General features: G+C 47.3%; 1 protein-coding gene across 1 annotated transcript in view; it reads right to left on the bottom strand.

Annotated features, from left to right (window-relative positions):
• MDGA1 (MAM domain containing glycosylphosphatidylinositol anchor 1) overlaps positions 1 to 23232 on the bottom strand; it is a 134603-nt gene extending 111371 nt beyond the window's left edge. The window contains exons 1-6 of the mRNA XM_074988402.1: positions 23222 to 23232; positions 22421 to 22479; positions 20695 to 20834; positions 14886 to 15060; positions 9224 to 9420; positions 3702 to 3834 (exon numbers count right to left, since the gene is read on the bottom strand). Coding sequence (XP_074844503.1) covers positions 3702 to 3834; positions 9224 to 9420; positions 14886 to 15060; positions 20695 to 20834; positions 22421 to 22479; positions 23222 to 23232 — 715 coding nt within the window. The remainder of the gene's footprint in view (positions 1 to 3701; positions 3835 to 9223; positions 9421 to 14885; positions 15061 to 20694; positions 20835 to 22420; positions 22480 to 23221) is intronic.
• Positions 23233 to 24705: the final 1473 nt, after the last annotated feature.

Below are 24705 nucleotides of genomic sequence, written 5' to 3' on the forward strand. Positions count from 1 at the left end.
CTCTGCGTTAATGAGCTGTGCTGGATCTCTGAATTACAGCTCATGCAAACAAGGCTAGAAGGGCTGCTCTCTCCTCTGTGCAGGCAGCATAATTCAACAGCATAACTATAGCCAGAAAACTCAGAGGCTCTGCAGCCTGGTGCCCTGTCTCTAGCACTGGCCAGTGGCCCTCTTGTCACATGCACAAGAAGCACCCAGCCCACCTTGCAGGGTGGTTCCTGTGTGTGTGTGTGTGTGTGTGTGTGTGTGTGTGTGTGTGTGTGTGTGTGTGTGTGTGTGTGTGTGTGTGTGTGTGTGTGTGAGAGAGAGAGAGAGAGAGAGAGAGAGCGACAAGAGGGATATTGTTGTATATATACATCTATAGCCATATATTTGGAGGGGGGAAGGTGCCTCCCTCTTTTGCTGCCAGCCATAAGGATCAGCTTGAGGCTTGATTCCTTCAATTTCTCAGGGCCACAGCTGAAGATTATGTTCCTTCAGGGTCCCTCAACCTGGAGTTTTGGAAAATAGGTATTAAATCAAATGAATAACAGGCAGCAATCATGATCTGTGCATATGATGGGGTTTCACAAATCCAAGGAAACCCTTGGTAACATGGCTGGCACATCCTGGATGGACAAATCCCTACAAGTAATGCAGACATGATACAGAGTGCAAGACCATCTATAAGGCAGTTGCTCTGAGCCAAGAGACCTCCAGTCGTGCCCAGCTGACAATGTATAGTAGTCACCTCCCTTGACAATGAGCTGGTCTTGGCTGGGAGTTGCATCTCCTTGGCCAAGCTGGTAGACACTGCACTGAAGTGGTCTTGGCAGAGGGTCTCTCCCCTGGCAGAGCTGGAAGGAGGCAGAGATCCATTTCTTTGGAGGTTTATTCTTTTGCTGGGCTGGGGAGGAAACAGCAGTGGAGCACGTGTCAGAGCTCATTCAGGCTCTAATACAGCTTTGGGACTACCTAGAACCCTGTTGAGAGAGGCGAGGATAACTCAGAAAACGTGACCTCACATGGCAGCTGCTTCCTCAGGGCAGCTTATTTGTGTGTGTAAGCAGGCAGCAGCTGTGAAACAGCCACCTGCACAACTCAAGGCAGTGCATCTCCAGCTAGCAGACGTGATCCAAGCCCCAGCTCTGGGAACGGATACTGGATCACATGCTCCTCAAGTCAGGGGACAGAAGGTAACAATATGCAGCCATTGTTATGCAGGAGATGAATCTCATTTATTTGTAACCCGTGGCGATTCCTTTGTTCTCAGCTCAGAAAACCTGCTGGCAGAGTCTGCTGTGGAGCGAGGGGACCATTAAAAACAAAGAGTCGCTTTCAATTCCCTTTGAAGTCCAATTTGCTGCAGTAAAACTGCAGGAGAATTAACCAGCCGGGCTGCTTAACTTTGCAGAAATCAAGGGAGAAAATATCAGACATTCCCCTGCCCCAGCTAGATCCCAACACACAGGCTGCAACAAACCACACCTGAGACAGGGCTGGGTTCTGCAGCCAAACCCACTGGGCCAGCCTCAGAGCTCTAGAACCACAAAGCATCATCAGAAAGATCAGGAGGAGGTAGCTGCAGAAAACTCCTGCCGGGTGAGGACACACACAGAAAACAGGAATCAAAACTGATGCTACAGATGTTTGTGCTGCAAACACACCACTCAGCTGCTGCCCAAGGTCATTAATGAAGAGCCAATCCAGGAACACAAAAAGATTCCTAACTAGCAGGGCCAAGCTCCAGACTCCTCTGCAGATCTGCATCACAATCAGCCAGCAGTAAGGGGTCCCCCAATGAATTGGTGGAGCCCCTTTTATAGCCAAACGGGAAAGAATCATCAAACAAGCTGGGGGAAGATTCTCTGGCCTGACCTGACCCATCACTTTCCCTCAGAGGTCTGTACTATTTGGGTCTATAAATACTTTAAAAGATTGATTTCCACACACCTCTGTGCTCCTGGAGTTTTCTCCAGGAACAGACGCAAAGACACCATGAGTACAGGCTGCTCAGAATTCTGGACACAACCAGTGCTACAAGGAAGTTACTAATGCATGAGCAGAAGAAGGGAGGAAGAGATTTATGTGAGATCAGAGAGAATTTAAAAAATTATTCACATATAGACAGAGAAAAATTTTATACATTTTATACTGTGTATATAAATATGAATATATATATATATATATATATATATATATATATATATATATATATAGCAAAAGAGCAACATACATCTACTGTATGGGCCAAATGCTGATCTGGTGCAAGTGGCTAAGTAGTTGAGTAATTTAGTCATATACTGCACATGTATTGGCACTACATCTCATCAGTTTGAAAAGCCTTCTTTCTTGTTCATTCACTAAAGCGGCTGAAATAGAAAAGAAGGATGGCTTTTCTTTTTCTTTTCTATTTTTTTTTTTTTGCATTTATCTTGGAAGCCTGGTTCTGAAGAGGAATTAGATTCCATAACTCTATAAACATACCTCAACACCTCAGAAGCCAGAGCTAGAAAAGCTGTATGAAGCTCCATTCCCGTTGACTAGAGCAGGATTGTATTTTCTCTCTCTCTCCAAATCATGAATGCTCTCATGTTCTGTCCAGTCTAGTTGAAAATCCCTCAAGTAATGGAGCTTCCACATTTTGAGACACAATTGCAGAGATCTCACTGTTTGGCACCTAACATTTAACTGAGCTTTTCCTTTTCTTTAGGTATTTAATTATTTATACATAAAAACCATGTTTATTGTCTCAGCCCCTGGGCTCAGTTAGATCAATAAACATAATTTTCTACAGTATTAACTATTTCTCATCAACACGCAGTACCATCAAGAGTTCTGCCTTCATCATACAGAGATGACACAAGAGATGTAAACTACTTCGTATTATATTGGAGCCAGGTGAATAATTCAAGCAAGTACATGACATGACATCACATTACAGACATGAGTTCAGCCTCTCTCCTCTTTTAAACCACAGTCTATCCCAAAGCAAAAAAGCAATTTTCTTATATTTGTTCATTATGCAAGATATTTGACCATTTTTTGCTTCTTAGGAGTTTTTAAAAATCTATTGGTTGTGACCAGCTATCTGCAAGGATTTGATATACAGTACTCAGTTGTTAATTAGCCAGGACCTCTGTGAATGATCAGAGGATATTGTTTCTATTTCTTGACTGGGTAACCACTCAAGCATTCCTGTCATGAAGATTTGTGCATGTGGTTGTGAAATTCATTTTGATATCTGCTTTCCACAGACTTTCGGACTGGTAGAACTTGATGGCTTGAATGCTTTCAGAAAGAAGCTGCATGACAGGTATGAGCCAGGGTGGTGCAAAATCATCCAACTATTGCACAGAAAAGAGCTGGAAAAGTTTGTGCAGCATTTTCCCACACATCAACTGTACAAACAGCAAACCAGAAAATTGCTTTTATTTTTGTAAAATATTAGCTAGTTAAACTCTATGCAGGTCCCTCAACACACAAAAACAGGCTGTTTTTGTGATATCCCACTAGCTATGGGGAAAGATTACAGGGCTCCAGTTCTTTGTTCGGTTCATGCTAAGTTTTTTGTACTATGGACTTGATCCCATTCCTCCAGAAGTAAGTGGGTGTAGGTATTGGATTGGGTCTTGCTTCACCAGACCGGTGGAAGGGTAATAGCTATTCAGCCAGCAAGAGGTGCTCAGGGCTATGAGGCGTTGCTGTTGCTGTTCTCTTACCGGTTGTATTAGTGAGCTGGAAAGTGATTGATTTGTCAGGGATGCCGCAGACATTCCGGACGGACACCTGACACGTGTAACTGGCATAGTCCTGCGGCCTCAGGTTTTTCAGCTTCAGAACTTTGGTTTCCCCCTGGGAGTTTGGAAAGAAGCGAAACAGAGTAACTGAATGACAGGTGTACTACGAACAACATCCTACTACAAATCTGTGGTCTCAGAAGTGCTGATCAACAGGAGCGGTGAGGGCTCAGGACCTCTCTGGATCAGCCGACAGCTTGCCCCATTCCTTTATAAAAGGAGCAATAAAGTGTTCATAGAATCATAGAACACTAGGACTGGAAGGGGCCTCGAGAGGCCAGCGAGTCCGGTCCCCTGCCCCGACGGCAGGACCGACCACTATCTACACCATCCCTGATAGACATCTATCTAATCTGTTCTTAAATATCTCCAGCGAGGGAGATTCCACAACCTCCCTTGGCAACTTATTCCAGTACTTGACCACCCTGACAGTTAGGAACTTTTTCCTAATGTCCAACCTAAACTTCCCTTGCTGCAGTTTAAGTCCATTGCCTCTTGTTCTCTCCTCAGAGGCCAAGAAGAACAAGTTTTCTCCCTCCTCCTTATGACACCCTTTAAGATATCTGAAAACCGCTATCATGTCCCCCCTCAATCTTCTTTTTTCCAAGCTAAACAAGCCCAATTCTTTCAGCCTTTCTTCATAAGTCATGTTCTCCAGACCTTTTATCATTCTAGTTGCTCTTCTCTGGACCTTCTCTAATTTCTCCACATCTTTCTTGAATTGGGGTGCCCAGAACTGGACACAATATTCTAGCTGAGGCCTAACCAGCGCAGAGTAGAGCGGTAGAATGATTTCTCGTGTCTTGTTCACAACACACCTGCTAATGCATCCCAGAATCATGTTTGCTTTTTTTGCAACAGCATCACACTGTTGACTCATATTTAACTTGTGATCTACTAGAACCCCTAGGTCCCTTTCTGCTGTACTCCTTCCTAGACAGTCTTTTCCCATTCTGTATGTGTGAAACAGATTATTCCTTCCTAGCCGTGTCTACACGTGCACGCTACTTCGAAGTAGCGGCACTAACTTCAAAATAGCGCCCGTCACGGCTACACGTGTCGGGCGCTATTTCGAAGTTAACATCGACATTAGGCGGCGAGACGTCGAAGCTGCTAACCCCATGAAGGGATGGGAATAGCGCCCTACTTCGACGTTCAACGTCGAAGTAGGGACCATATAGTCGTTGCGCGTCCCGCAACATCGAAATTGCGGGGTCCGCCATAGCAGCCATCAGCTGAGGGGTTGAGAGACGCTCTCTCTCCAGCCCCTGCGGGGCTCTATGGTCATCGTGTGCAGCAGCCCTTAGCCCAGGGCTTCTGGCTGCTGCTGCTGCAGCTGGGGATCCATGCTGCATGCAAAGGGTCTGCAACCAGTTGTCGGCTCTGTGGATCTTGTGTTGTTTAGTGCAACTGTGTCTGGGAGGGGCCCTTTAAGGGAGCGGCTTGCTGTTGAGTCCGCCCTGTGACCTTGTCTGCAGCTGTGCCTGGCACCCTTATTTCGATGTGTGCTACTTTGGCGTGTAGACGTTCCCACACTGCACCTATTTCGATGTGGTGCTGCGTAACGTTGAAGTTGAACATCGACGTTGCCAGCCCTGGAGGACGTGTAGACGTTATTCATCGAAATAGGCTATTTCGATGTTGCTACATCGAAATAAGCTACTTCGAAGTAGGCTTCATGTGTAGACATAGCCCCTAAGTGCAGCACCTTACATTTATCTTTATTAAACTTCATCCTGTTTACTTCAGACCATTTCTCTAATTTATCTAGATCATTCTGAATTATGATCCTATCCTCCAAGGTAGTTGCAACCCCTCCCAGCTTGGTATCATCTGCAAACTTAATAAGCGTACTTTCTATGCCAATATCCAAATCATTAATGAAGATATTGAACAGAACTGGTCCCAAAACAGACCCCCTGCGGAACCCCACTTGTTATGCTTTTCCAGCTGGATTGAGCACCATTAACAACTACTCTCTGGGTGCGATTAGCCAGCCAGTTATGCACCCACCTTATTGCAGCATGATTTAAGTTGGACTTGCCTAGTTTGTCGATAAGAATATTATGCGAGACTGTATCAAATGCTTTACTAAAGTCTAGGTATACCACATCTGCTGCTTCTCCCTTATCTATGAGTCTCGTTATTGTGTCAAAAAAAGCTATCAGGTTGGTTTGACATGATTTGTTTTTTACAAAACCATGCTGGCTGTTCCCTATCACTTTACTACCTTCCAAGTGCTTGCAGATGACTTCCTTAACTACCTGCTCCATTACCTTTCCTGGCACAGAAGTTAAGCTTACTGGCCTGTAATTTCCTGGGTTGTTCTTATTCCCCTTTTTGTAGATGTTCATGGTGATCATCCCAAAGCTAGTCATTCTCTGTGTAAATTAAATAAATAAATGAAATCAGCAGCACAGCCATGTAACCTGGAAGCACTATGGGGCCTTTTTATGGATAATCTCTTGCCAATTTCTGTCAGGATTATGTTGCAGGACTGAAAGCTTCTTAACTACATAGAGCTAGATTCTGATCTTGCACAGTGATATCCCGGAGCAGCTCTAGTCCATGGAGTCACAATGTCATAAAACCAGGGTAACCAAGGTGAGAGTCCAGTCCTTAGTTTTTAATACTTGGTTAAATACAGCATGTGCAACAGCAGAACTACAAAAATTTGCCATAGGAGAAAAAAAAAGGATAATTAAGAGAAATATTTGAAAAAAAATGATCAAACTTGCCCCCAACCCCCTTTGCTCAAGATTCTAATCTCATTACCACTGGTATAATTCCAGAGTAACAACACTCACTGTAAGAGAGCCACCCTGGATTTTTTTATAGGAGTGTAACTAAAATCAGATTCCAGCTAGTCAGTTATTGGCACACAGCAAAACCAGAATAATTCTGTTAAATTCACATTAGAGGGGTTCTGTATATTTGCCTTTATGGGAAGCGCTAAGATGCACACACAGCTGGTCCCCTCCAATTCATATGCCTTTATACAATAGTTCGCCTGTTCCTTTTCCTTTCCTTCATGTCAATCTCTTTTTACGGATTTTTTTTTAATAAAAAAAAATCTAGAAATATGAAAAGATATCAGCTTGACAGATCCTCCCCAGATGACTGCATGGGACAGGACATGGAGCTCACAAACATTAATATACACTGAACATGTAGTATCTGACCTGGGTGAATTAGAAGATAAATTCCTAGGAGACGAATACCCAAGTGAAAAATACCTCCCTGGAGATCCGTTGCTATGCTGCATGAACAAGGGCATTTACAATGTGTATGTCAACTAGTGATTTACACACGGTTCATATGCATCCAGCTTATTGATCAGTAGACACATTAGACATAGGGCTGGGTAAACGTGTATAAACCTAGATTGTAAATTAGCTAACAAAACATATACTGTTTAAGCCTTTAGCTCATTTATTAAATGTCAGCCATCGAAACCCTATACTGACACAGAGTATCTGGCCTGACTGGCTGAGAATACAACAGTATAAGTGTAAGTGAACAGAGATTTGTTAAACATGAGGCTTCTGGGCTGCAAGACTGATTATGCCATCACACCCGCTTTACATCCATGTAACTTTGCTAACTTCTCCTTCTGGCTTAAGCCCAGTAGAAAAGAGTGGAGAATGAGGGCACCTCTGCATAAAGAGGGGAAGCCTACACCACTTTCCTTGTAGCTGGCATTTGCAGGAATGACCCACGCCAGCAGCGGATGCCCCTGGACAGAAACCCAGGGACATTCTGCATATGCAATACAGAAAACAATTGCTTTGAGTTGCACCATTTATGTTGACGATGTTCTCCACAGTCTAAGAGCTCACCATTATCCTGTTCTTCCAGACCGTCAGCCTCAGATGCTGTTAAAAGAGGAAGCCAGAGGAAGAAGCCATGTTCTAAGTCCTGAATTTCCTTACATTAGACAGCACTGAACTAGTCTGAAAATGTCCTCCAAACCAAAGTAGCAACACTGACCTGCAGCATTGTTTTAATTTATCACAGACTTACAGTGCTGTGCCCTATCCCCATCTTCCGCTCAGTTTTTCTTCCAAATGCTCACTTCCATGGCATTCAGGGAAGGTTTGTGTCAATAAACTATGAACAATGCTTCAACAATTGAGAGGTGGCCTAGGGCATGGGCACAACAAAAATTCAGACCCGGCCAGAATTTGCTCAGGGCACAAATTCAGGGGCTTGAGGTGTCTGAGAGATGTGAGGGGAGAAGCTGTCCCCTCAAGGACTATCCTTCTGCCCCTCTCCTCCTCATTGGCTCGTGGCATCATTCTGCCTCATTAACCAACTTCAGCAGCATCAGCAAGGCATTCACCGAGGGGCATTGAAGTCCATAGCAGAATTTAGGACACCATTTCCCAGAATGCTTTGGAATGCAGACTACCCAAGAGCATTCCCTTCTACCGCTACTACCGTTGCTAGGAAAAAAAAGGACTGGGCCGTGAGACAATGTGTACCTGGGGGAGGAAACAAGTGTAAAGAAGGGCGAGGATTTTGACCTGCACCCATTAAAGTAAGTGGGAAGAGGAAAGAAGAGAGTGGGGAGAGGGAAGAGATGGGGAGGGAGGAGAGAGACAGAGAGAGAGAAAATAAAACAGACAGGAAGAGTACATGTGTATTGTGGCTGCAAATGCAGCCATTTGGAAAAGCTCTTCATTATTAGCACTGTCAGTTCCCAACAATTATAAACACCCACACGTTTCCAAACAAGAAACTCTTCATAAATAGGAAGCACAGGGGACCCAATCAGGAACAGAAACAGTGCCACCTGACTCCTGGAACCAATCACATGGTTTGCTCAGTGAATCATTTCAGCTGTTCAAGTTAATTTCCACAAACTAGTCATTTAACTTTATGAGTAACTGACACAAATATGAAACCACAGCCGGCTCACAGGAGCTTGCCAAAAGAAAAAGGGCTACACATCTGTTGGCTGTGAATTGGGCACACAGCTCTAGGAGCAAACCTGAGGAGCAGAGATGGGGTATTGACATCAGCATGCAGGTAGCAATGGGAGACTAGAGGATGTGCAGCTGGAGCGATGGGAGAATGGTGAAGAGTACTAGGGCCTGTGGACTGGACATCGTTTCTCTCTTTCAGGAATATAACCAAACAGAATAACATGGCCAGGATGCCTGAGGTTTCCTGCCTAATCATCCTGGCTTCCGCCCCAAAGAGGGTGCAGTGCACTTGGAAAGACGTATCATTCTGAGAGTGGGATAAGAAATTCGAAGCTACAATCCTCCCTTGTGCAGGGACCCAAGATCACGGGGAAACTATGGTGGGTGCCTGGAGGAGGACAACATTTCCCTTCCAGCTATGATAGAGATTGATCCATGGTTATCATCAGGGCCAGGTGGGCTGATTTGCCAACAGAAGCCAGGGTGAGGTTTGGTGGTGAGTGACATCTCTCTCACCTGTGTGTAGAGTGGCTCATAGATGTCCACTCCATTATCCTGGCTGTGGGAGAGTGTTTCAGCACCCCGTTTCCAGATGAAGCGAGCAGGTGGGTTTGAGTTGACTGTGCACCGGAGGAAGACTGTCTTCTCCTGGTAGAAGCTGCCACGTACATCGCTGATGGTCTGGTGGACGGTGAGAATGGGCTCATCTAGATCTGAAAGGGAGTGGGGAAGGTCCACAGGGGTTATTAGCAAGGTTCAGGGAAGAGCACACAAAGTCTGCTGGGCAGCAAAGCTCCTGGAGGGAGGAGAAGAGGGTAGACTCCCACCCCTCCCACACACAGTCAGCTAATGAAAACACTAAGCTAGAACCTGAGAACATGGAACCTGAAGGGGAGAAACCAATCTTCTCCGGTGCACTCAGTTGCAGCTGCCATCCAGCAGTAAGATGAACTGATAGACTACCTGGCTGGACCCCAATGACATCATTCATGCTCCCAGGTGAGCTACTCTCCCCTCCCGCCCACTTCATTCTTCTCTTCTAGCTGACAGGCCTCTCTTCCTACACCCTTTCCCCTCTCTGCTCCCACCCTTCACTTCATTGGCCTCTGTCTCCAACTGGGGAGGGATTTCTCCTGAGAAGTTGGGGCTAAGCCCTTCTCTTGCACATGGCCAGACAATAAAAAAGCCACCTAAAGCTGATGAGAAAATAGGAACAACATATGGACAGGGATGGAGATTCAGCTCAGACATGCAAAAGTCTGATGCGACATCAGTTGTGGGGGCGCGCAATATAAGCACACAGGAACATCTGGATGCAGCCGCTCCTCTCCTGTTAAAAGTGTATCCCAGCCCCATCTTCCAGGTCCAATGTGCACAGGTAGGTCTCTCTTTAACCAGCTTCACACCCCTATTTGAAAAGCACCGCCAAAGTTTTCCTCTCCTACCCCAAAACTATCCATTAGATCGGGTTGGGGAAGCTATGCCCAGAGGCCCAGATCTGGCCCCCCGGCCTACTTGGATCTGACCCCTAGTGAGACTTAGGGCTTCCCCCCAACCAGAGTGGGGCAAGCTGATGTTCTGTGGTGCTGAAGCCAGGTCAGTGAGGGGTTGGTTGGTTGGTTGGTTGGTTTTCATGCTCATGGGAAGCCAGATCAGTGACTTTTGTTTTCACTGAATCATCGAATCCACTTGTGCGTGGCCCCGAGCTGAAAAAAGTTCCCTCTCCCTACATTGTCCCCTCCTCTCTACCCCCCCGAGAAAAACTGCCCTCCAAGTCCTCTCTCGCTTGCCTGTGCCAAAATCATGTTAATCTTGGTCCTCCCGGTGACGGGATTAACCTTTTATTTGACAGGATCAGAGGAAGCTCTGCGGAGTCTTCCATCTGTGAACTCCCCCCGCCTCACAGGTGCTGCCCACTGCAACCTCCCTGCGAGAAAGGGGCTTCTCGCCCTGCGCCCCTGCACTGCAGAATTCAATATTTAAAGAGAGCACAGAGCGAGGGGCTGGTGTGGAAGCCTGAATGGCAGCTGGATCTTCCCCAGACTCCAGCAGCTGAAGAACCCCAGGACCGGAGCAGCAGACAGCATCGCTGTTGAGATTAAGTGACATTCAGGCCCCCCATTTAAAGTCCTACTAGTTTGGAGACATGAGGACAAACTGGACCTCTGAGTCTGAAATCTCCCCAGCCCGTCTCACACACACCTAGCATCTGAGGAGAGGGCTGCTTAGCAGAGTGACTCCGGATACCTACCCGGCACCAAGTTCAGAATCAGGCCCCAACACGACTTTGAATGCTACAGCTGACTTAGCTATGGGGTAAGAACTCACGCACACACTGCCTTTCTGTGTGTCTCCCCGAGAACAAGCGCCGCTCTCTCCCCAAGCTCGTGAAGGGGAAGGGTGCTTCCCCATCTTTCCTTGCTCTTCCGTGACACTGGGTTTTAAAATATTGGTTCAGATGCTTTCAAATTTGGAAATCTGGCTAGAGGGGAAAAAATTAATGGGTATTAATGCACCCGCTGACTAGCGTGCCTTCCCCACAGAGATGTGTGCACAGACCGGTCTATTTAAATATTTTAATGAGGCATGTATTTTGAAGACAGCATTTGCAAAGGAAGCCAAGATTTGTTAGTCTGACAATGCCATGGTTCAGAGATGTGAGCAGAACTGTGAGCTGAATGACAGAGAGAGAGAAGAAAGACAGACATGAGGCCTCTCTATTTGTGGGCTGTGGCTACACTAGCCCCCCGCCTTTCAAAAGGTGGATGCTAATGAGCCACTTTGGCAGATGCTAATGCGGCACTGCTATGAATATGCAGTGTCTCATTAGCATAATGGTGGCCACGCACGTTTCAAAAGTGCCGCTTTTGAAACGCACGCCGCTGGTGTAGACATGGACCTTTTGAATGGAGCTCTTGGATTTCAAAAGCCTCTTCTTCCCAAAACCAAATGGGAAGAAGGGGCTTTCGAAATCCAGGGGGTCCTTTCAAAAGGCCCCTGTCTACACCAGTGGCGTGCGTTTCTAAAGCGGCACTTTTGAAACACGTGCAGCTGCCATTATGCTAATGAGGCACTGCATATTCATAGCAGTGCCTCATTAGCATCTGCCAAATTGGCTCATTAGCATCCTCCTTTTGAAAAGGGCGGGGTGGGGCTAGTGCAGCCAGGGCCGTGGTGTTAACAGGAGAGCTGACTGGATTTTATACTATCCTTCTCCTTCATCCATGACCCTGTGCAAAGCTTACTGCCCCCCACTCCTGCATTTCCTTCTTTTAGCCTTCAAAACATTAGAGGGCTCGAGTTATAGCTACCTCCCCTGTCAATGCTTACTCAACTGGATGCAAGAGGGTCACTGTATTACAACAGGAGACGTTCCTCCTACCCCAATGGGCAGAGCACACCAGCTCCCAGAATTCCCATCCCTGTCCATTTGGGGTCTCTCTATGGTAATGCAGGGTGCTATTTTCCTTTACATACCTAGATTTTCTCCTTCAAACCCTCTTTTAACAGCTACCAGCCCTTGGTCCAGCCCTACTATAAAGAACCCAGGAGACATGTACACCCTGGTGTGCACTAACTCCCCTGAAGTCAGTGGAGTTGCACTAAGGATACATTTAGCGCCAGGATTGCCAACTTGCCCACAGACCCAACTGTATGGAAAGCTTCAATAACAGCATTTCCCCTTTTCCGCTTATCTTCCCTTCCCTCCACCTGGAATCGCCCCAGGCAGCAGCATCCCTGCTTAGGGCAGCACGACCTCAGAAGTTTTTGCTGGCAACTGCAGCTTCCTAGATCCCCCTTCCCAGATCGGCACCAGATTGGTGGGCAGCCACCAATACTCAGCCACACGCTGCCTTGCTTTCTCTTCAAGGGAAGACTTCTTTCGGTGTCAGTCAAAGGATAGGAAGCTCTGAAAGATCTGGCAGTGTAAATAACAGCCCACTCTCTGCATCTGTGAGACTTGGCCTCTTTAGGGCTTCAGTCTTCAAGTCAGGTTAGAGCTTCGTTCTAGCAGGAAAAAATTGCCCTCAGGATCAGGATAGGCATGTGCTAAGCAAGACAGAGCCAAATCCATACTGGGTGCAACTCCCTGACTTCAGGAAAGCGACCTTAAGGATGGATGTGACCCATAGCATGTTTGCGTTTTGCCCTTTCCAAGATCCATCTGATCTTGACCTAAGAGAGAGAGAGAGACAATGCCCAGCCCTCCCCAAACCAGGACAGAGCAGTCAGCCTTCCAACTCTGGCCCAAGACAGTGGGATCACTCACTCCTACTTGGAACAATCTGCATGCACCTAGTGGATGGCCCCATGCAGTCCGCAGGATAGCATACTCCATGTTCCAGAGCACGCAGGGCTGGCCGCTGAGGACACTGAAACTAAAGGCAACACTGAGATTATGGGGACTATTTCCAATTATGTATTAGAGGGAGGGACAGAACGGTATGGTCTGAAATTCTGGCTCAGACAGCTAATGGCTGACCCTGCTGACCCTCAGCTGACTACTGCTCCCTTTCATATATAGCAAATACAGAAAGACGGCAGACTTCTCCCAGAAAACAAGCAAACAGAAAAGAGATGCATTACCAAGTCCATGTGCGGAGTAGATGTTAGTATCAGAAAGCCCTTGGCCACCCCATTGACCCCACAGTTCTAAAGGTCAGAGATGCATGAGGAACAACAGGACTCTACATCACTCTACTTCCAAAGTGCACCCCCCAAAGCAAAGCCCCCCCCCCAACTTACAATGTTCCTATCATGCGAGATTCTTCCCACAAGCCCATTCCTAAAGACACAGAGCCCAGACAGGCTGCTATGCCATTGGCTGAGAAAACCAAGTTCTCATTCTAGGGAGCAATTAAATGCCTGAACTGTAGATCTGAAAGGGGAAGGTTGGACAAGTCAAGAACTCCTAATGGTTTGGGAACTTCTCAGAACAAAGGCAGCTGGAATCCACAGAGCAAAGATGATTCCTCTCACAGAATCATTAGCTGCAGGAGGACTTACACGTGGCCCCTGTCTAAGCAATACGACGATGGTCACCCAACACTGCCCAGTGGGGTAAAGCAATGGGGCAAGGTGAGGGAGGAGAAGAGAAACTCAAATCAAAGCAGAAGGCAAAAGGCACAGCTGATTTAAAATCAGAACCTGCCTGAGCTGCACTTGGGATCCTGACTCTCAAAAAGTTTTGAGGGTGCTCAGACCCCTCAGATCCACCTCTAACACAAATTTTAACTAACTATGTTTAACTAGCCTCTCAGAACTGAAGTGAGCAAGGGCCTTGGTTTGGTGCCACCAGGATTTGGAGGGAACCACCTTAGTTGATGGTGCCAGGCGATGAGCATAATTCCCACCATGCCTGGAATCAGCTTGACAGAGTCTGTGCTAAAGCATGCCTGTCTGTTCTCCCCTTGGCAGAAAGTGTCTGCCAAGTAAAAGTTCCTCAAAATTATGCTAGGTCCCAGGTCTTTGAGCTCTCCCACAAGGAGGTATCCACCTGACAGCAGCACAATCCCATTCTGACCTTCCTAACGTCTGGCCACAACAGGCCATGTATAAGTGTTGCCTCCTCAAGGGGTAATAAATGGAATCTCCAAGGTGAAAGGCATCCAGCTAGAGCAGTAAAGGGCCAGAAGGTCCCACATTAGATCTCCTCCTTTATTGCTTGCATTGAGGGGTTCTTCGTTTCCCTCTTATGCTCACCCTGTATTTAGAGACATTCACAATTCAACCTCTTCAGGGGCATCCCAGGATCCTTTGCTCAGTTTTGACAGTGCTTCAGGTGAAGCACAGTGGCAATCAGTGCAATGGTTTCTGGCGTGTCCCAGGCATCTGAGGTGGATCCAATTTCAAGTGGAGAGCAAGTCAATGTCAAAAAGTAGGAAAACAGAAGGGAGCAGAAGCTGTTCACAAACAGCCCCATTTCCCAAGCAATCACTGGGGACCCTTGGATGGGATCATGGGTTGGCTGAGACAGACAAAGTCATGCTGCCCTGCCAAGGGTCTAACATCCCAGGGGGAAGGGACCTCTGGAGGTCCCACTTGGTTCCCAATTTTCCCCTTGTCCCTATGGGGATGAGTCTGGTTCTAGTCAATATAGAGTCCTGCTGGCCACACAGTTCTTTACAGACACACAGTAGAGCTGTGGGATGCTCTGGGCTGCCGCTAAATGACTTACACTGCACATCTACTCGAATGGACTTGATGGCAGGGACCCCAACCCCATTCTCTGCTTTACAGTAATAGCGGCCTCCCTGCAGCCTCTGGATCTTCTCAATCCGAAGGGTCTCGTTAAACACTGACGTCTCCTGGAATTTGTCCGAGGCACTGCCAGCAGTTTTGGTCCACCTCACCTGCAGGGGAATGGGAGAGAGAGGGAGGCAAACACAGCAAAAGGCTACACAGGTAGACTAAGAGCTGTGGCCCAGCTCTAAGATCCCTGATTACAGCAGCACCCACCCTCTACCCACACAGTCAGGCACACCCCTTGGCAGATGATCCCAAAATGCCCCTACCAGATGCCTGCAAGCGCCCATCACCAGCTGCCACCACACTAGTGCCCCACTGCAACCCCCATCTTGCAGTTCTTGTAACAATTCCTCCCATCTTGCTCTGTGTTCCCCTGCCATTGAACTCCCCTTTCCATTTGCAAACAGGCACCACATTTCCTCAGTCCTGGTCCAGTCACTCAGCCGGCACAAAATCTTTCCCAATCCCAGTTTGCTTAGAGCTAGGCTAGCAGACACAGGGCTTTCTGTGCTGATCCCTGAGTGAAAAGAGGGCATAAGTGGGATAGCCAGCCAAGCATACATGGCCAGGAGAGAGAGGGTCTTGCAGGCAGCTAACTACAAAGCTATTAGCACCTCTTCACTTGGTGTCTTTTAATCATTCTCCAGTCAATGGAGAACAAACACACACAGACCACATTGCGCTCTGGAGATTTCTAAGACCCCATACAAATGGGGGATTTTGCTATCCAGACATCCCTTGGCAAAGTAATACAACAGAACACGTTCCCAGAAACTGTTTGGAATGCACTGGAGGCAATTTTCTGTTTCAGAAAGTGGAGGAGATAACCCCAGGGACGCCCAATTTAGGCTTTGATGCACACTATCAGTTATAAATCTGAAGGTGGAGGGCAATTTGAGGAAAAGTGATCACAGAATGACTGATTGCATGATTGCAACAAAAGAAACGAGTGAACAAAACAATGGACTTCAAAAAAGCAAATTTTAACAAACTCAAAAAACTGGTAGGAAAGGTCCCATGGGCAGAAAATCTAACGGCTAAAGAAGTTCAGGAGAGCTGGCAGTTTCTCAAAGAGAGACAATATTAAAGGCACAACAGCAAACTATTCTGATGCAAGAGAAAGATGAGAAGACCAGTAGGAAGCCAATATAGCTCCTTCAGGAGCTCTTTAATTATTGGAAAAATCAAAGCGGAACCTCACCAAAAGTAGAAATATGGATGAATTGCTGAGGAGAGGTGCAAAAAGCACAAGCAAGAAGGGACAAAAATCAAAGGTTAAGGGCTTGCCTAGACTTGAAATGCTGCAATTGTGCCACTGGAACAGCAATGCAGGGGAAATGGGAGGACACTTACCCAATTCTTCCATTGAACTAGCACCGTCTACACCAGAGCTAATTCAGACTGAGTCACTCAGAAGTGTGGATTTTTCACACCCTTGAGAGATGCTAACCCAACTTTTTAATGTAAACCAGACCTCAGGCACAAAATGAGGTACACCTGGCAAGAGACTTACAAAGCAATATGAAGAGGGTTTTAAATACATAAAAGGTAAGTGGAAGACCAAGGCAGTTGTAGGTCCTCTTGTCTACACAGCAGCCTTATTTCGCAATAAGCTATTCCAAAATAGCTATTTTGAACTAGGGCTACTACACTAAAACGTAGCTATTGTGAAATACAATAGAGCCTGCACACACAGCGCTTATTTCAACATAGGTGCTGTTAAGACAGGGCATAGTGCTTATTTCGAAATGAGCACTATCCCATGTCTTAACAGCACCTATTTCGAAATAGCTATTTCAAAATAGGCACTATCGCTCCTGCAATGAGGTTTATCTATCTGAAAATAATGCACCCGCTAATTTGAATTTATTTTGAAGTAGCATGTGTGTAGTGTAGACAACAGCAAAGTTATTTCAAAATAACAGCTTTTATCTCAAAATAATTTGGCTGTGTAGCTGTGGCCCTACTTAACTGGGAAGAAAAGCTAATAACTGATGACATCAAGAAGGCTAATTCCTATTTTGCTTCAGTCATGCACTACATCTAGCAAGGTTAAAACAAGACCAAATGTACAACTACAAAGTGGAGCGTGACGGGCTAGGCAGAATTCCTGCTGAAAAAGGGGCTACTGTGGCTCACAAACTGAACAGATGAGTTAACAATGCGATGCAGTTGAGAAAAAGGCTAATATTTTGAGATGTATTAATCAGTGTCAGACAGAAAAGATGAGAGGTAATTATTAAATTCTCCTTGGCACTGGTGGGGCTTCAGCTGGAGTACTGTCCTATTCTGCACACCATACCCAAGAAAAGGGTGAGGAAATGCTGGAGAAACTCCAGAGGACAGCAATAGAAATCATTAATAAATAAAGAAAACTTGACTATGAGGAGAGGTTACAAAACTGGGCATGTTTAGAGCAGGAAGAGAGGACTGACACAGGGCCTGATAGCAGTCTTCAAACATTTTAAGGGTTTTTATACAGAAGAGTGATCAATCAATCATTCTCGATGTACTGAAGCTGGACAAAATGTAATGGGCTTAATCCGCAGCCCAGGAGATTTAGATTAGATACCAGGAAAAGCTTTCTAAGGATACGGCTAGTTAAATGCCATAATAGGCTTCTAGGGAGGTTGTAGGGAAATCCCCAACATTGGTGGTATCTAGGAACAGGTGAGACACACACCTGTCAGAGATGGTCTAGGCTTATTTGGTCCTGCCCCAGCACGCTCCATAGCCCTTCCAGCCTTACATTTCTGTGATTGTATAAATGGGATTATTTAATCTGTTTGGCTTCCAAAGCACTAGATGCAGCTGCTGCTGTCAACCTGTTGTGTGTCTCTCTTTTTGTTTGTGTTTTTTTTGTGAGTCTCTCTTTTGTTGTAAACACACTGTAATACAAGAAAAGGAGTCCATGAGAATTCAAACTATTTTACTCCCTCCCCCTCCCCCACGTTTAGTCTTAGAACATCACCTGCCAACTTGCAGGTCATTTCACAATGTGCTGCAGGCCTGGAGAAATGTGCCCTGAGAGAGACAAGTTCAATCTGCATAGCCAATAAAAGCTACAACCCAGGCAGCAGCAATGCAAGCTTTCCCCACCAAAACCCAGAGTGCAGTAAAGGAGGTCACTGCCCTTGGCCCATTTGTTCCTTGGCCTCTCAGTCTCCTTGGCTGGCTGCCTCTGCTCTCACAGTACGTCTACACTGCAGTCAGAGGTGTGACTGCAGCGCTGGTACACATACCTGAGTTAGCTTTGGCCTGGCTAACTTGAATAACAATAGTAGTGAAGGCATGGCAGCATGCTGTGTGCAAGCCCCTTTGGGAGTACAGGTGTGTACCTGAGTGGCTGACTTAAGCTGCCATTCATGCCACTGTGGAGCCATTGCTATTGCTTTGCAAGCTGGCTAGCATACACTTAAAGGCACCACAGTCCCACTTTTGAGTGGGACAGTTTGCACAGTGGGGATGCTGAGAGCCACTGACTCACACTGCACACGATGGAAGCCATTTCAGGCCAGGAGGAGAGGCAGAATCCCCAACCCCTAGTTCTAGCACCTGTGCCTTTGACTGCAATGAAGACATCACCAAAACAACACCAGTTGCTAAGAAGGTAGCTTCCAGCAGCGTGGACACCTATCTTCGAGCAGCTGGGCTGAGAGCCATCAGATCATTTTGCGCTGAACACAAAGCAGAGAGTTAGAGGATGTTCATTTACTTATGATCTTAGGTTAAATAGAGCTGCTGCTCTGGGAGGGAGTGGGCACCTTGATCCATGCCCAAAGCCAGTTGACACAGGGCTGAACTGGAGCTATTGCTCGAAAGAAGGCAGGTTCTACAGCCCATTCCCCTGCTGGGCAGATTGGCTCAGCTAATGGCCATCTGTGATGGATTTATTTAGCCTTGAGAAGCTTACGAGGAGATTGTTTTAGGACCCCAAATCTCAGAGCCTCTTGTTTGCACAGCCGCTTCAGGCAGCTCTTTAATCTTCCCCCAGCCTTTTCATTTCAACTTCATTTAAATAGTTGGGCTGCACATTTGAATACCTAGACGTAAGACGCAGGGAGGTTATACATGAGCTAAGAGAAAGAAGAGCTCAAATTGAGAGTAGTGGGGGAGAGAGAGAGGCATGCATGGGAGTGGGGCTAAGAGAGAAAGCAGGAGAGAGGAGGGATGTTGCAGATGGGCAAAGTAGAAAAGAAAGAGGGGGAAGCTGGAGAGAGAGATGGGATGTGGGCACCACTCAGGGTGAGCCAGTGTTCCAGGTTCGCCTGCTCTCTCGGGACATACACGCCCAGCATCCCACATGCACATCTGTGCTCTGCACACGCTAGTATTACACCCAGGTAGGTGTGGGGATGCCACATCATCTTGTGCAGCATTATTCTGTAGGCACATCAGTGTTCTTTAGTCCTGCCAGGCCCAGAACACCCATGAGCTGCACGTCACTCAGTGTTCTGTGTGCTCCCAGGCAGCATGGGCATCCATTCTCTCCAGGCCTCTATTCTACACACCCAGGTTCTTCCCACTGTGTATGTGATCCATGTGCCCAAAAGCCTACCCAGGGGCTCACCCACAGGGGCTGCGATGATGCATGAGGGGCATCATCCTGGTTCAGACAGTCACCAGCTTTTATATTCAAGACATTTTGCTGGATAATTTCTCACTTGAATTCTTTGGCAGGCCTGTGCTATCTCCTTCATCATTTTCTAGCAGCCAAGGCCCCAGAGACGGGCAGCACCTTGTTGGATAGGGCAGGAAGGCCGTGACTGGCAGGCATAGAGATAGTTTACCAGCAACAGTGCCTGTGGCTGGCAAGGCTGCTGTGGTGCAGGAGGAACTCTCACAGAGTAACTGGCTCCCCAAGGGTTATTTGGGCCTGAAGGATGGAGTTAGCTCTGGCTCTGGGGAATCATTTACACACATCAGTTGCTGCAGTCCTCTCACTTCTGCATCACAGGTCTGACTACAGCAGCAATCAAAAATTACTGCCCACTGGCAGCTGCTTGGCGGGCCCTGTATGAAATGAGCTGATGGTCTCAGTCCAGCTCATCCTGGACAAGTGCCACATGAAAAAAATGCTCCTCTCCCAGTTTCCCATAACTGATCCCCTTTGCTGGCCTAGGCTGAGATGCAAGGCTGAAGCAGCCATGGAGCCTGGGGGATCAGCCCTGCTCCTGTGTTGGTAAGGTGTGAAGGGGCAGCTTGCACAACCCTGGCCTAAGCTGTGCCTGTCCTATGGAGAGAGGACTGAAGTCTCCAGTGTTACCCACACAGCCCTGAATTCAAACACAGCAAATGTCTTTAGTTCATTCTGGCCCATCAGAATGGTAGGAGCTCTGGAGAGACTGTTGTGCTACCAATATATAGCACACAGGCAGCATTCCACCTCAGGTCCTGCTGTTCCCAAAACACAGTGCTCCCAACCACTCGTACGCGAGCTACAGGGGAATCTGGATGCGTAGGCTGTAGCCCTAGGTCTGGAGGATGAGCACTCATCTACTATCTCTGCTCCTCCGCCTTCCTTTCTTTGTGTGCAGCTGCCGTTGTGCTGCAGGTGCTGCCCAGAAAGCCAGAAGTCAGGAGAGGAACCTACCTCCAAAAAGCAGAAGACCAAAGGCAGTGGGGAGAAGTGTTTTCCAACCAACCCCAATGTCATGCCTCCTCCACAAAGGAGAGGCTAGAGCAAACCCAACAGAGCGCCCGGGGGGTGCTGGTGACAGACATTGCAGAATACTTACCTGTGGCCGTGGGTGTCCCGTAACCAGACACTGCAGGACCAGGGTGTCTCCCTCCCGGATAGTGTACACTCGTTCGCTGATATTATCTTCCTTCACAACACATGCCTGCCCAGCATGGATGATCTGGGCCTGAGCTGGAGCTGGGAAAGAGAATGAATTAGAAAAGGGAATGCCAGCAAAGCACAGGTGGCATTCAAGTCCCCCCAAAGCTGTCAGAATTGCCACAGCTCTCCCTCAGCCTTTGCTGGGCTGTGATCGTCCACGCAAGCCTGATCTCGGTATTGGAGACACAGGGGCATTGCTGCTCTGAAACCTGGGAGATTTTCTCCCTCCCCTGATCCGCTAGCATCAGTCTGTTTTTAAGTGACTTTAATCTGGCGGAAAGAAACTGGGATTAGTAGCTCTGGAGACTGACTAGAGTACACTACCCTCTCCAAAAGATAGTGTAAGCTAGTGATGAATACAAGCCAGGAACTTTTGAACCCTATTCCTACCTCCAAGGAGGAGGTTTTCTGGGACCGGCTGGGCAATCCCGGTCAGATCAGGAGTGCCTGCACCTGGAAAAGACCGTGATTTACCTTGCAGTGGGGTTATGCGATTTAATCAGTGAGTCACTCCCAGGGCCACTGCAGAGGTGTATACACACTGGCTCTGCTAGTACTTACCCCTCTAACAGGTAGCACAGACACCACCAGTAGGTGTAAGTCTCTCCCATGATGGCACATCAAAGTGCCTCAGCCCTGTTGGAGAGATGCTGCTCTAGGGGTGAGAAAGGACTTCATTCGCTGTGGCTCCTTAAGTCCTTGAGATGTTTTGGCCCAACAGGGGACAAATAGAAGCAATACTAGGAACTGAACCAAGACCACGTAACATTTTTTACATAGCAGCATCCTAAAGCAACACCAGTTCCTCCCGAGAGCTTGGCAGTGAAGCAGAATGGTTCCATGTTCCCTTACCAGTTCCATGAACCAACCAGCCCATGCCTCAGCTCAAACCTACTAGCCAGTCCTGGTAGGAGCAGATTTCAGAAGTAGTAAGGGGACATATATAAAAAGTATGGCTTGAGGGGACTTGCATAAACAATCATCCGGTCCACATGGCGACAGCACTCGTGATCTCTGCAGCATCTGGGAAGCATTGTATGTGACTGTGTGCATCACCATGGGAAAAAACAGCAACCTAACTTTAAGGAATGAAGAAACTTGCAGATGGTACTAGCTCAGTGGAGATTTGCCCTGGGGCATAAGTTCCTCTCGTGCTGCAGCACTTCCACGCAATTCAGATCCATGGCCCATGTAATTCAAGCTGGGGGAGCTTCAAGAGAGATATGAACAAAGGGCTTAAAGCAAAGAGTTTTATTATGTCTCCAGATCAAGCCCAGAGTTTGCAAGAAAACCCTATTCCATGAGCAGAATTAAACACCAGCTTTCTCACAAAGCTTGTTGCGTCCCTTTGGTACAGGACATTTTGAGTAAGCCACAGATCCCATCACTGTGCAACCTCCAGGGATTAATAGATAGATAGATAGATAGATAGCCAGTGTAAAATTAAAACATTGTTTTGTTTAGTTCTAAACTGTAATCTCTGTATTTGTTGTCAGCCAAGGCCCAGGCCAGGCTGCACTTGGACAGTGGAAAAGTGGGTTTGCAGCTGTTTTCAGACCAAAGCCTGAGCTGGTATAAGCTGCGGCCACACCATTACCTTTAGCCAATCTATGCTAATTGACAATAGCCAAGCCCCCTCCCCACCCTCCAGCTGGGAAGGAGGATTGCACTTCCATGACTGCTACCCCATTCCAAGGGGTGACGAATTGTAAACACACATCAGAGGCACAGGCTCCAGTGCAGCACAGGGTCTCCACACCAGATGATCATGCCCTCTCCATTATTACCTTTTCTCTGTTCCCAGTTCAATGACAATTTATTGGCAGGATCGTCAGATAAACACTGTCCACACAACTGCGAGCTAATGGAATCAATGCACTTATTGGAATAATATTACAGTAAATATATAGACGTTCATCTTTGCGGCTCCTTCTCCTTCCTGCCTCGAGCATCTGCAGAGACCTCCTGGGATAGTGCTCACAGGAGTGTCAGCATTAAAAACTGAAACGCTGAAAACAGGACTCAAAGCTACGCTGATCCAACTGAACAGACAAGAGACCTGCCACTCCTGAGCGGATGGGGGACTAGCTGTGTCAGGACAGGGGAGAAAGTGGAAGCACTTGAAGAAACAGAAAGGGTTTGGTAGCTGAAGGGTGGCTTAGCACTACAGCTAATGAGGAGGCAAGAAAAGCTGGTGAACTTAGCTCACACTGAAATTTCCAATGCCCCTGAGGCCCTGGCCTGTGTCTCTTGATTGGCTGGTCCAGCCCTGGGCTCCTGTGTGCTCCCTCAGACCCGCTAGGGCAGCTTTGTCTTGAGTCTGCAGCACTGATTATCACTTTTGCTGATTCCTGAATTCTGGATTCGGGAGGAATCTCCCCTGCTGATTTAAAACACAGACATCTTCTCCCCCCCGCCCCCACCACAGTCTCATCCCGAGTTCTCCCCTTGATGCTGTGCTGTTTGCATTCCAGCAGATCCTTACTGTCTCAAAGCTCTTTAGCTTGTACTAACAGCTCAGCTTCTGTCCCTTTAGCTTAAATATTTCCTTAAATTCCTCTGCGCACCCTGCATAGTGCGCACTCTAGCTCGCCTTAGATCTTCTCATTTCCGTGACTGTCTTAATGCCCCACTGCAGTCTCTGCTTTCTTTGCTCCTCTCCTCCCATTAACCATTTCCTGCCTGTCCGCTCTATCTCCCCAGCAGTCCCTATAGGCTACTCGACAGGGGTAATTTTATCAGCACAGTTATACTGGTCTAACTCCCCATGTGCACACAAGCATTCTGGAACAAGAGTGCCTTTTTCAGTTTAGTTGATGTCGCCCTGCCAGTGATATGAGCCAGGTCAGACAAAGGCATTCATATGCTGAAACAGAGTGTCCACAGGGTAGTTATACTGGTACCTGTAGTGGTATAAGCATAGTGCTAAATTTCCAGTTGTATACAGTCCCTCAGACACGTTCCCTGTAAGCTGAGCACTTGGGCAGCTGCCCAGGGGAAATTCAGGTGCCACCCAACTGATTAGCAGAGTGTCCACAGCACCCGCAGCCTGCGTTTCTATTGGTGGTGCCCATCTGCACATGCCTTGGGGCACATAATAAAATTTATTCTGCTCATGGATGGGAAAAATTAGAGGGACCACTGTCCCTAAGACTTGTTCCCTGACCTCTCTCACCCTGCCTCCCCACAGAGCGGTCTCTAGTCCAGTGGGTTTCCATAGTGCTCAGAAGCTACTTCTAGCTTTATTGGTAATTATCAGTGACTTGGTTGAGGACAGGAGTGCTGGAGTGGAAAGGGAGGCAAGGGGCCAGGGCTCTCCCTCTTTTTATCAGCCATAAGGATGAGTAAACAAGGGAGGTGCCTCAGGAGAAGGGGCAGGACAATGTTCAAGTCCCCATGGTACCTGCACTATTGGGAAGCTTCTGCCACCCCTGGTTGAGTTTCTTTGCAGCAACACCTCTACCCCCGATCACAGAGAAAAGCCCCTGGAAGGGTGAACCACTGCTGCTGCTCAGTCCTTGTCCAAACGAAGCAGACAGCTCTCTCCTGCAGGAAGAGCACGGTGTCTCCAGCAAGAACAGTCATTCCATCTGCCTTCTAAACCCAGTTTGAGCCCTAGTCTCTGAAAGGAGAGTTCAGAAAACCTGCTGCACCATCTGCAGACGGCTTATGAAAGCATTTGGCTAGCACATAATGGGAGTATCATCAGAGGGAAAAAAAACAAAACAAAAAAAAAAAAACTTTGCCTTCAGTGATGTTCTGCCTTGTGGGAGACAGCAGGGAGCTCACCAAGGGCAAAATCTACTTCTCACATTTTGCAGGAAAGATATCCTAGTGGTTGAATCATAATACTAGATGCAGCTATCTAGGTTCTGACCTCAACTCTGCTGTGCTGAACTGTCTGAGG

This window comes from Carettochelys insculpta, chromosome 3 (assembly GCF_033958435.1).
Source record: "Carettochelys insculpta isolate YL-2023 chromosome 3, ASM3395843v1, whole genome shotgun sequence".
Classification (NCBI taxonomy): Eukaryota; Metazoa; Chordata; order Testudines; family Carettochelyidae; genus Carettochelys; species Carettochelys insculpta.